General features: G+C 26.6%; 3 protein-coding genes and 1 long non-coding RNA gene across 4 annotated transcripts; 1 reads left to right on the top strand and 3 right to left on the bottom strand.

The window, feature by feature from the left end:
- The first annotated feature begins 215 nt into the window (after positions 1–215).
- Positions 216–4,236, top strand: LOC105251619 (protein-cysteine N-palmitoyltransferase Rasp). The gene is made up of 7 exons (XM_011258564.3): positions 216–713; positions 972–1,153; positions 1,241–1,648; positions 1,744–1,884; positions 2,928–3,145; positions 3,318–3,658; positions 3,882–4,236. Exons 1-7 carry the CDS (start codon positions 617–619, stop codon positions 3,965–3,967), a joined length of 1,473 nt encoding a protein of 490 aa, XP_011256866.2. The 5' UTR covers positions 216–616; the 3' UTR covers positions 3,968–4,236.
- Positions 4,237–4,666: 430 nt separating this feature from the next.
- LOC112637462 lies at positions 4,667–8,546 on the bottom strand. The gene is made up of 5 exons (XM_025407237.1): positions 7,953–8,546; positions 5,408–5,739; positions 5,267–5,335; positions 4,998–5,090; positions 4,667–4,690 (listed from the first exon to the last, which is right to left on the bottom strand). Exons 1-5 carry the CDS (start codon positions 8,542–8,544, stop codon positions 4,667–4,669), a joined length of 1,110 nt encoding a protein of 369 aa, XP_025263022.1. The 5' UTR covers positions 8,545–8,546.
- A 1,099-nt stretch (positions 8,547–9,645) lies between these two features.
- On the bottom strand, positions 9,646–10,672 carry LOC112637470. Its single transcript, XR_003122556.1, has 3 exons — positions 10,616–10,672; positions 10,354–10,446; positions 9,646–9,744 (listed from the first exon to the last, which is right to left on the bottom strand). It is a non-coding gene; the product is annotated as an uncharacterized LOC112637470 (long non-coding RNA).
- A 6-nt stretch (positions 10,673–10,678) lies between these two features.
- LOC112637453 lies at positions 10,679–12,644 on the bottom strand. The gene is made up of 2 exons (XM_025407219.1): positions 12,245–12,644; positions 10,679–11,043 (listed from the first exon to the last, which is right to left on the bottom strand). Exons 1-2 carry the CDS (start codon positions 12,642–12,644, stop codon positions 10,679–10,681), a joined length of 765 nt encoding a protein of 254 aa, XP_025263004.1.
- Positions 12,645–13,216: the final 572 nt, after the last annotated feature.

The raw sequence follows: 13,216 nt of genomic DNA, 5'->3' as shown, positions 1-13,216 counted from the left end.
TTTTGAATTCTAATTAACATAAATATGAAATAAATCCTGTTTGATTTAAAAATTTTAAATTTATTTTGATTCTAAATATGAATTTCTTGCAATCCCTAATTCGAAGTTTGAATCCTAATTTTGAGTTTTTTTAAAAAAATCTCAGATTTTCTCATATTTTTTATTTTTGATCGCACTTTGATCAACTTATTTCATTTAAAAGTGTCATAAATCTCGAGGAATGAAAAATTTCAGATATATTTTTCAGAAGGTGTAATTGAGCCCCAGACCTATAAATTTGCGAATTTGCTATCAATTTCGTTCTGTTTACGTCCAATCGTCCCGTGCGATCTAAAATTTATTCCCTTAAAGTAGAGTCATTTTCGATCGACCAATCAGGATAAAGGAAAAAAAAAATTCTTTCTCCTTTGATTGGTCAATCGAACGATTGTCCTGGGAGTAAGTTTTTGAACGTAACCCAGGCTATTTCAGAGTTTCAGGATTACCAAGTTGGTGAAACTGACGCTGATAAACAGACGCATGTGGAGGCAAAGAAACAAAAACACAGGACGAACTTACGGAAAATGCATACCAAACGAATCTTTCTTTTCCTTACATAATTAATTTACCAACTGCTATGAAATATAATAACAATTATGAGAGCTATTTTTATTTCCTTGCATGGTCCTGTGCCATTTCTTATTCTGCATACGAGTTTTATTTATCGAATAACTGTAAGACATAAAAAGTCTAATTAATGCAATTTTATAATCCTATTTTATTATATTTTTCATTATATTTTTATTATATTTTTATTATATTTTTATTATATTTTATTATATATAATGTATTATATTTTTAATTATATTTTTATTATATTTTTATTATATTTTATTATATTTTTATTACATTTATTATATTTTTGTCATATTTTATTATATTTTTAATTATATTTTAATAATATTAAATTTTCATGCAACTTGTACTTTCAGATTTTGATGATTATTATGATGCGTACAATGATTTCGACAGAGGATGGAGTTGGATTGGAAGAAAACGAGATATCTCTGATCAAGAGTGGGGTGTATGGCTTGCCTTGATAAACAGACTAATACCATGCATTTTCATCCATCATTTCTTCAGTCAGATTATTAAAGTCAATTGTAACATCATGGTAATACACTTATATTTCCAAGGTAACTTGTTGAAATAATTATGCCTGATTTAGGGAAATGACGGAGAAATTTTGGAAATTTTGCAGATTTTGTGTTCTTGGTATATCTTGTCGTCTACAGCTTTTCTGTATTATTATATGGGTTCGTTAAGTGCACTGTGTATACTATTGCAACCTAGTTTCTTACACATAATAACATATAAATGCAGTAAGCACGCAGCATGGTTGATACATGTTTCCTTCCTGTTTGTGATACATATATTAAAAATACCAAATGGTACTTTTCAAAGTTTGCTAGGCCTCGACGATGAGCAGCATTATATTTTGACGCTTACAATGTGTTGGATACACTTAAGAAGCATCAGTCACAATATGGATAGCATTGACAAGAAAGTTCTCCACTCAAACAGCTTTATCGAGAGGCTAGCATATTGTTTATACTTGCCCACATTATTTTCAGGGCCACTTATTTTGTATCAAGAGTTTGTTGAATCTGTATGTATGATTTTTACAATCGTATTAAACTTTAAAATAATGAATATCATAGAAAATAATGTTGATAACAAGTTTATAAAATAATAAATTTTTAGATTAATCAACAGCATCGATATTGGAATTGCCAAAAATTACAAGCTTTTGTGCTAAATTTAATTAGATATATATTCTGGTTATATTTCACTGAATTTTTGCTACACTTTATTTACGTAAATGCTATACAATACCATCCTCAGGTAATAATTTATTCACGCATAAATATGTATATACATGTATATACATATAAATATGTATATACATGTATATACATGTATATACATGTATATACAGGGTGTCCCAAAAGTCCCGGTCCGGTCGAATATTTCATAAATTATGCACTTTAAAAAGAAATGTTTCAGACAAAAGTTGTATGGCTTGAAGGAGACCATCAGATAGTGGCAATAATTTGACATGGGAGAGTCATTTGAAAGTCGTGAAAGATCATTCGATTGATGTGAAGATCATCGTCAATTTCTTAAACGGAACTCCCTATTTTTTATTACATATTCTTGTAACTTATCTTGAGAGCTTTCCAAAACACTATAATAAATTATTTTTCCATGAAATACTTTTCGAGTTATGAGGCTTGAAATCATTTCTTAATTTTGCATAAACCATAAAATATCTAGTAAAATATTCATTTTTCGATTATCTTACCTTAATAATTTTATGTACAAAATAATGAGAGGAATCAATTGGCGTAAAGAAAACACATAGTTGTTTTTAAAAAAATATGTAATTGTTAATTGCAAATTACATATTTTTTCTTAAAAACAACTGTTTTTTCTTTACACCAATTGATTCCTCTCATTATTTTGTACATAAAATTATTAAGGTAAGATAATCGAAAAATGAGTATTTTACAAGATATTTTACGATTTATGTAAAATTAAGAAATGGTTTCAAGCCTCATAACTGGAAAAGTACTCAATGAAGAAATATTTAATTAGTGTTTGGAAAGTTTTCGAAATAAGCTACACGAATATATAATAAAAAATAGGAATTCCATTTCCATTTTTTAAAGAAATTGACAGTAATCTTCATGTAACTTTCAAATGACTCTCCCATGTCAAATCATTGCCACCTGATTGCCATCTGATGGTCCCCTTCAAGCCATACAACTTTTGTCTGAAAAATTTCTTTTTAAAGTGCATGAAATATTCGACCGGTCCGGGACTTTTGAGACACCCTGTATATATTATATTTGCGCAAGTGTATGTTTTATTTGTTTCTCTTACAGGTTGCGCAAAATTTAAATCCTTGGGCATTGTATGGATTGGGATATTGCATGGGGCAGTTCTTTCTGAACAAATATGTTGTAATCTATGGGATTTCCAAAACTTTATGTAATTTAGATGATGTAAAAGCACCACTGCCACCTAAATGTATAGCTAGGATTCATTTATATTCCGACATGTGGAAATATTTTGATAGAGGACTATACAAATTTCTTATAAAGTAAATATGTAATTAAGATCTTATGTCTCAACTTATTTGTCAGACGTACTTTATTTTATTAATTATTTATACTTATTAATATTAACATATATAATCGATAAGATTCTATCTTATATGTCTATTTTATAAAAGAGTTTAATTATTATAATAAATTGATCTTTATTTCTTTCAGATATATTTATATCCCTTTACAAAAGTCAAATGGGTGCTTTGGAAAATTGTTTGCATCATTTTTATGTTTTGCTTTTGTTCTTATATGGCATGGAATACAAATAAGTATTTTTATCTGGTCATTATTAAATTTTATTGGAATAACGATCGAAAGTATAGGGATATCAATTGGCAAAAGCAAACAATATCATAAAATACAGAATATGTATTTATCCTCAAAAAATATTAAGAGATTTCATTGTATATTAGCAAGCCCTCTTTTAGCAATATCAGCAATATCTAACTTTTATTTTTTTGGAGGCCAATCAATTGGTAATATTTTTACATATAATCTACTGCATGGTAAGTTTTTCATATATTTTTAATTTTAACACTTTACATTCTATATATTTTATCATGTTTAATATGTAGAAAAAAAGATTTATCATAACATTTTCTATAGATATGATAATATTTATTTGTTCAAATATAAATATTTTATCTTATTAGCAGTTTAATAATTTAATGAATAATTTAATGTTAATAAAAGCATTAAGAAATAATAATATTAAATTTCTGCTTACAGGATCCTGGAAAACTTTATCTATTCTGTTCTTCTTTCTTTATTGCTGTTGTCAAGTTTCTGTAGATGTTAAAAATTTGGGAATTTAAAGATCGAAATTTGACTTGATTAAATTAGAGTTAAAATGCTTTATTTACCAAAATATTAGGTCGTCCAGGACTTTGGAGCCATATATCTTGTATAATTTTATTAAAATCAAGACACAGTCGCAATTCTGAATATTAAGCACAGATTTTTCGGAATTATTTATTTATTTATTTCTCGTATTTGTTCGTTTAGCTTATCATCCAAGTTCAATGAATAGACGAAGCTAGGACCACATATGTCAGTATCATACCAAAAATCTATATAAAAGTATATAAATATTAAAAGTAAATATATAAAAACATTGGATAATATTACATTATTCGAAAATTAATATTCAAATTATATTTCAAGAAAGCAATATTGTAGAAATTAATTTTCGATTTAACCACATTATTTAAGTAAACGAATAATTTGAATAAATTGATTACAAAATTTGATTTAACAAACTTAATCTTTTCATTTAATAATTTCCACAATTTTATGTGAAGATTTAAATAATGTTTTGGATGTTGTACTCTTAGAAATACATTTTAATTACATATAAACAGAACAATGTAACAATAATAAACAAATGAAAATAATTTGTTGTAAAAACAAAAAACTGCATTCAATAAAATAAGATCATTATTTTTGTTGAATCAATTTCCTATGCTCGATAGATTCAATTTTTTAATCTTGATAAAATTTAAAAAAATTAAAAATCATCTTTCTAGTTCTGGTTGAGCCTTTAAATAGTCGAAATTTGATTTCTCAATTTTTTGTAAAATATGAATTGCCAACATAATTATAATAGTCTTAATATATTTATATAGTTTAGCAATTATAGATAGATTATAGATTATAAAATTATATATTATATAATATATATAAAATATATAAAATTATATATATAAAATTATATATTATAGATTTAGTAACTATAGATAGATTATAGGTTATAGATTATAAAATTATATATTATATAATATATATAAAATATATAAAATTATATATATAAAATTATATATTATAGATTATAAAAATATCAATTACCGAGAATGCAAAACTGTTATCTAAATTAAATAAACCACAGACTCTAATGCGTAACGGATAGATTCGAATACGTATTCCCAAATCAATTCTTTCCTAAAAACAAAAAAACATTGCGAAAATGTACACATATTTATAATATTTTATATTAAGAGAAAATTATTATACTCTCTTAATTATTAATTGAATAAAAGTAGCTAAAAATTTATCTTTAATACACAGTAAAGGCGATTTAAGAAAAAGATGCATTAAAATAATGAGTAATTACTCACACTTGAAAATTCGGTTTGTTTGAATGCAGGAGTTTTCGTTAAAAATATCGTATCGGCCAATGCGTTTGCCTAAAATATTTTATTAAAATTGGCATTAAAACAATCATTTCGCACGTCAGAGAGAACATCAAATATACGTACCTGATCGCATGTTACTTGACAAATGCGACAAATAGAGATAAGTTGAAGTATAAAATATAACAATATAGTACATTGGATGCAAAGCATGATGATTCTTATTTCATATAAAATAAGGAAAATATACGTTATGATGTCCATTCCCATGCACACGATCCAAAAAAATAACTGCAGACTATAATAAGAATTCAAATGATGTGTTGCATTCATCAAACAGCTGTGCAGTTGTTGAAGATTCGAAATTGTAAGACGTTTAATATGAATTGCAGATGCGATATCGATTCCTATGTGAAAAAAGTTTATTATTAAAATTATATTACAAGAATAATACGATGAAATTGTTTAACCCTTTGCGGAGCGAAATTGGGATAAGTTCCACCTTTTCTTTCTTGTTCTTTTTTTTAAATATTTCCGTCACATTTAGCTAAAAACTTATACATATTGAGATAACTTATACTTGTCAAAAGTTACTAAATTTTACTTTTTCAAAATATATTTTAATTAATTAAAGTAAAATTTGTAAATAAAATTAAACAACTAAAAATTTAAAGAAATACTAAGCATATCTTAATATATAATATATAATGAAAATTAAAATTTAATGTTTGAAAACAAATTTGATTATTGATATACTGAAAACTGATGTTGATATAAAAGTAAATAAGCATGTATTTCTTATTTGTAAAAAAGCAATTTAGATATTAAGTGTTAGTAATTAAATGTTTAAGTTTTTTTTAGAGGTGAAGCGGAAATACTTGCCCCATTTATTTAAAGAGCAAATATAAATACAATATGTAAATAAGATATAACGAAAATAAGTATGAAATTGCATATTTCAGGAACGGAAATAAAGCCTCAAAATATAATAGAATATTATTTAGGAATATACCTTCTACAATATATGTCGAAATAAAAATCGATAACTGAAAATAAATATTTACTACAATTTATCCTGCTTAGTCGGCCATTTTGAATTTATAATATTCAACTTCAGATTTCCAGCAATCCAAAAAATTAGGCTTAATTTGAACGAAAATAATTTTTGTAAACAGATTTTATTAAACAGATTACTGCATTAATCCATTCAAAAGAAAATTCAAAATTTGAATTTAAATAGTAACCAAAAAAACTGAAGTTTAACTTGAGCAAAAATAAAAAAGTTCATAAATAATTTGTTATATTAATTATTTTTCGAAATTTTTGAAGATTAATTTCAAATTCGTAATTAGCGACTCAAAAAACATACAAATACAAATTTTAATAAGAATTCTTTTAACAAATAGAAACGGCCCCACAAAAAGTTAAAGAATCCATTCTATCTAGATATCATACTAGCTTTTTAAACATGCATTAATTTTACATGAATAATTACATAGGCCTGCGAGATTTTTTTTTTAAAGATGCAATAGTGATTTCCGACATAATTTTGTGAGCTAAATTCGAATCTGGTCGCCGAATTTGCGTAGCACGTCATGTTTTTGAGTAATTTGTTATTGAATGGCTCAAAAATCGCTTTTTTGGCCAATTTCATGAATTTATTGCGAGGAAATCAAATTTTTTGAAATATTTCTGCCAATGGTATCATATAATACTCACTTTCGCTTTTCAAATCCATCTTCGATTACCGTTGCACGATTTTTTTTCGCTGAGATATATAAGTGTGACGTTGTAAGAAAATTTACGTTGAAGAAAATTTATATAGACATCAATATGGTAGATCCATGATCTTGAAATTTGAAAAGACTGACACATGTCAGGTTCGGTTGGTCAAAAAAATATTGTAAAGAAATGTCTAATACAGTTGTTACACATTTTGATAAATTTGTTTAAATTTTATGCCTTTTTATTGTGATTCTATTCGTCATAGTGGATGCGCCATTTTTTATTTCAAAAGGTGACAGAAGGTATTTAAAAATGTATATTTTTACCCTAATTTTAATTCGTAGTGAGATAGAGAGGTGGTACGGTTGATTTAGAATGGCTTATTAAATGACCAGTCTTATAACTTGTATATCTGAGCGAAAAAAAATCGTGCGGCGGTAATCGAAAGTGGATTCGAAAGATGAAAGTGAGTACTATACGATGCCATTGACAGAAATATTTCAAAAAATTTGGTTTACTCACAATAAATTCATGAAATTGGCCAAAATATCGATTTTCGGCTATTCAATTACAAATAACTCAAAAACCTGACGTGCTACGCAAATTCGGCGGCCAGATTCGGATTCAGCGCACAAAATTACGTCAAAAATTACTATTGCGTCTTAAAAAGAAACTTTCATTCCCTTTTTTGCAGACCTGTATAATTATTATAAAATCAATATTTGATCATTGTAAGCAATATTTTAAGATTAACTTATTAATTTAATATTAATTTAATTTATTTCTTTATTTAATAATTTATTTATTTATTTAATAATCTATTTAATTAATTTATTTATTTAATAACTTATTTAATAATTCATTTATTTATTTATGTATTTATTTATTTAATTTATTTAATATTAATTCAGTAATCTAATTCGTTGATCGATTCATGACTCGATACCATTCAGTTTACGACACAATCCATTGATGCGGCAAAATCTGCGACGCAATGCATCGTACAGGAAATAAAATTTCGCAACCTCCATCGAGAATGTAATTCGCATTACGAGTTGTAACGCAAACGCGTACAAAGATAGTGGAGTCCTAGCAAATACTACTAATATGTAAATGTATATCCAAGAGACGAAAATCAATGATATAATCAACCATTGTGCACAGTAATTTGTTCGTTTATTATCGATGCACCAATTATTATAATGTCGTATTAAATCATCAAATTTGCGAGCGACAGCCACAGCTCGTTCGAATTCCGCGTGTCGGATGCACGACAGCAACGTCGACAGGATCATGTAAAGGCATCGATTGTACCGATTCATCAGCTGCTGAGCACAACCCACTATGTTATCCTCCTCGCAATAGTTCATGGCGCCTTTCGCATAATATGTCCAGACGCAATATACACCGCACGCGATTAGCGAATATGCTAATAATAGACGAAATCTGAGGGGTACGCGAGATCGCTCGTCGATCGTGTGCGGATGACACCCGTAAAAACGCGACGCGTACAGCAACCATCGGCAATTTTCCAGCATGATTTCACGTGAGAAAAACCGTGACTGATTGTCGTCATAGTGTGCTACCGTATTACCTTCGCTTAGATAAAATAAAAATGTCCCTTTATGAACCGGGTCGACAAAGTAATAATAACGATTTATTTTATCGCGTGTAGATCTTTCACAAATAGTGATTGAGATCTGTCGCTGTGAAATTTCTTACAATTACATTGACCATTATTTTTTCTTTAAGAGATTTTTTTGATAGTTTCTGGGAAAAAAGAGATCATAAAAGTAATTTGTTTAATTATTTTTTCCTTGTTTATTACTTGATATTTAGCCCCATTTGTCTTGACAAATGTTTTTATTTATATTTGTGAAACCATTAATGTGTATACACGTAATATTTATCATATACATTTGTATTTATTGATCAAATAATGTCAGAACGCATACAATTGATTGATGGGAAAGATTTATAATGGATCTTGCAATGGGATTATTACTTTTATCATTATCGTTATCTGTAAAATATTTTCCTCGTATTTTTTCTATTTTTATTTCCTATTCTTAGTGTTTTTCTATCTTATTTTCTAATTATTATTGTTTTATTATTATTATTTATTATTATTATCATCTTTGATTAAAATCCATATTCTAATATAAGACAAATTCAATCTTTATGACAAATTTTTATATATTTTTAATTTCTCATTCCACATATTTCATCATGTTTAATATGTAGAAAAAAAGATTTATTGTAACATTTTCTATAGATATGATAATATTTATTGTCCGAATATAAATATTTTATCTCATTAAGAGTTTAATAATTTTATGAATAGGATAATGTTAATAAAAGCATTAAGAAATAATAACATTAAATTTCTGCTTACAGGGTTCTGGAAAACTTTATCTATTCTGTTTTTCTTTCTTTATTGCTGTAGTCAATTTTCTTTAAATGTTAAAAATTTGGGAATTTAAAGATCGAAATTTGACTTGATTAAATTAGAGTTAAAATGCTTTATTTACCAAAATATTAGGTCGTCCAGGACTTTGGAGCCATATATCTTGTATAATTTCAATAAAATCAAAGCACAGTCCGAATTCTGAATATTAAGCACAGATTCTCCGGAATTATTTATTTATTTATTTCTCGTATTTGTTCGTTTAGCTTATCATCCAAGTTCAATGAATAGACAAAGCTAGGACCACATATGTCAATATAATACCAAACACCTATATAATAATATATAAATATTAATAAGTAGATTTAAAAAAACATTGGCTAATATCACATTACTCGAAAATTGATATTCAAACTATATATTTCAAGAAATCGATATTGCAGAAATTAATTTTTGATTTATAATCACATTATTTAAGTAAACGAATAATTTGAATAAATTATAAAATTTGATTTAAGAAACTTAATCTTTCCATTTGATAATTTTCTCAATTTTATTTGAAGATTTAAATGTTGTTTTGGGTATTGTACTATTAAAAATAAATTTTAATTATATATGAACAGAACAATGTAACAATAATAAACAGATAAAAGTAATTTGATGTAAAAACAAAAAGAATGCATTAAATAAAATAAAACAATTTTTTTTGTTGAATCAATTTCTTATGCTCAATAGATTCAGTTTTTTAATTTTGATGAAATTAAAAATTTTTAAATAATTAAAAATCATTTTTCTAGTTCTGATTGAGCCTTTAAGTAATCGAAATTTGATTTCTCAATTTTTTGTAACATATGAATTGCCAACAAAATTATATTAGTCTTAATATGTTTATATATGTATATAAGTTTAGTAATTAATAGATTATAAAAATATCGATTACCGAGTATGCAAGACTGTTATCTAAATTAAATAAACCACAGACTCTAATGCGTAATGGATATATTCGAATACGTATTCCCAAGTCGATCGCTTCCTAAAAAACAAAAAATATCCACAAAAATGTACACATGTTTATAATATTTTGTATTAAGAACAAAATATTAATTATACTAATTATTAAATGATTAAAAGTAGTTAAAAATTTGTCTTTACTAAACAGTAAAGACGATTTGAGAAAGAGATGCATTAAAATAATTACTCACACTTGAAAATTCGGTTTGTTTGAATACGGAAGTTTTCGTTAAAAATACGGCCAATGCGTTTGCCTAAAATATTTTATTAAAATTGGTATTAAAACAATCATTTCGCTCGTCAAGGAGACCATCAAATATACGTACTTGATAACATGTTACTTGACAAATGTAACAAATAGAGATAAATTGTAGTATAAAATATAACATTATAATAAATTGAATGCAAGTCATGGCGATTACTATTTCATATAAATTGAGGAAGATAAACGTTGCAATGTCTATTTCCATGCATATGATCCAAAAAAATAACTGCGGACTATAATAAGAATTCAAATGATGTGTTGCATCCATTAAACAGCTGTGCAACTGTTGAAGATTCGAGATTGTAAGACGATTAATGTGCATTGCAGATGCGATATAGATGCCGACACCCATTCCTATGTGAAAAAAGTTCAACACATTATTAAAATTATATTACAAGAATAATATTACAATGAAATTGTTTAACTCTTTGCGGAGCAAAATTCGGATACATGTACCACCTTTTCTTTCTTGTTTTTTTTTTAATATTTTCGTCACATTTACTAAAAACTTATACATATTGATATAATTATTAGATACTTATATTGATATAATTTATACTATCAGAAGTTATTACTTTTACTTTTTCAAAAAATATTTTAATTAATTAAAATATAAAATTTTTAAGTAAAATTATAGAACTAAAAGTTTAAAGAAATTCTAAGCATATCATATTATATAATATGTAATTTATAGAAAATTTTTCAAAACTTAATGTTAAAAAAATTTTGATTATTATTATACTGAAAAAACTTGATATAAAAATGTGGAAATAAGCATTTCTTTTTGCAAAAAAGCAATTTAGGTCAATGATTAAATTTTTTTTAAGAATGAGGTGAAACCACTTTCACCACATATAAATACAATAGGTAAATAAGATATAACGAAATTAAGTATAAAATTTCAAAATTGCATATTTCAGGAAATATAGCCACGAAATTTAAATAGAGTATTAATACTTAAGAATATATTTTCTACAATATATGTCGAAATGAAAATTATCGATGCTATGTAATATAAATAAATATTTACTACACTTTATCCTGCTTAGTCGGTCATTCTGAATTTATAATATTTTTCTTCAGATTTCCAGCAATCCAAAAAAATTAGGCTTAATTTGAACAAAAGTAATTTTTATAAACAAATTTTATTAAACAGTTTATTGCATTAATCCCTTTAAAAGAAAATTCAAAATTTGAATTTAAATAGTAACCAAAAAACTGTAGTTTAACTTGAGCACAAATAAAATGTTTCATAAATATAATCTGCCACATTAACTATTATTTAAAATTTTTGAAGATTAATTTCAAATTCGTAATTAGCGACCCGAAAAACATACAAATACAAATTTTAATAAGAATTCTTTTAACAAAAAGAAACGGTCCCACAAGAAATTAAAGAATCCATTCTATCTAGATATTATACTAGCTTTTTAAACATGCATTAATTTTACATAGCAATAATTATTATAAAATCAGTATTTGATCATTGTAAGCAATATTTTAAGATTGACTTAAATCAGTAATCTAATTCGTTGATCGATTGATGATTTGATACCAGTCAGTTTGCGATACAGTCCATTGATGCGGCAAAATCTGCGACACAATGCATCGTACAGGAAATAAAATTTCGCAACCTCCATCGAGAATGTAATTCGCATTGTGATTTGTATCGCAAATATATACAAAGGCACTACTCCAGGCACAGCAAATGCTACTGCTATGGCAATGGATGTCCAAGAGACAAAAATCCCTGATATAATCAACCATTGCGTACAGTTATTCGTTCGTTTATTATCGGTGCACCAATTATTATAATGTCGTATTAAATCATCGAATTTGCGAGCGACAACCACGGCTCGTTCGAATTCCGCGTGTCGGATGCAAGAGAGCAACGTCGTCACGATCATGTAAACGTATCGGTTGTACCGATTTATCAGCTGCAGAGCACAAGCCATTATGTTATTCCCCTTGCAATAGCTGGTGCTGCCCTTCGCATAATATGTCCCGACACAATACACACCGCACGCAATTAGCGAATATGCTAATAATAGACGAAATCTGAGGGGTACGCGAGATCGCTCGTCGATCGTGTGTGGATGACAACCGTAAAAACGCGACGCGTACAGCAACCATCGACAATTTTTCAGCATGGTTTCATATAAAAATCGTGGTCGTCACCACAGTAGGCTACTGTATTGCTTTCGCTTGGATAAAATAAAAGAGTCCCTTTATAAATGGAATAATATAAATGGAATAGATAAAGTAATAATAATGATTTATTTTATCGCGTGTAGATCTTTTAAATAGTGGTTGAGATCTGTCGCTGTGAAATTTCTTACAATTACGTTAATAATTATTTTTTCTTTAAGAGATTTTTTGGCAGTTTATGAGAACAAAAGAGATGATAAAAATTTGTTTAATAATTTTTTTCTTATTTATTATTTGACATTTAATCTCATCTATCTTAATAAATATTTGTATTTATATATGTAAAACCATTACGCATAATATTTATCATGTACACCAT

Source organism: Camponotus floridanus, unplaced genomic scaffold (genome assembly GCF_003227725.1).
Source record: "Camponotus floridanus strain SB8 unplaced genomic scaffold, Cflo_v7.5 scaffold169, whole genome shotgun sequence".
Taxonomy (NCBI): Eukaryota; Metazoa; Arthropoda; class Insecta; order Hymenoptera; family Formicidae; genus Camponotus; species Camponotus floridanus.
This window is presented reverse-complemented; position numbering and strand designations above follow the sequence as displayed.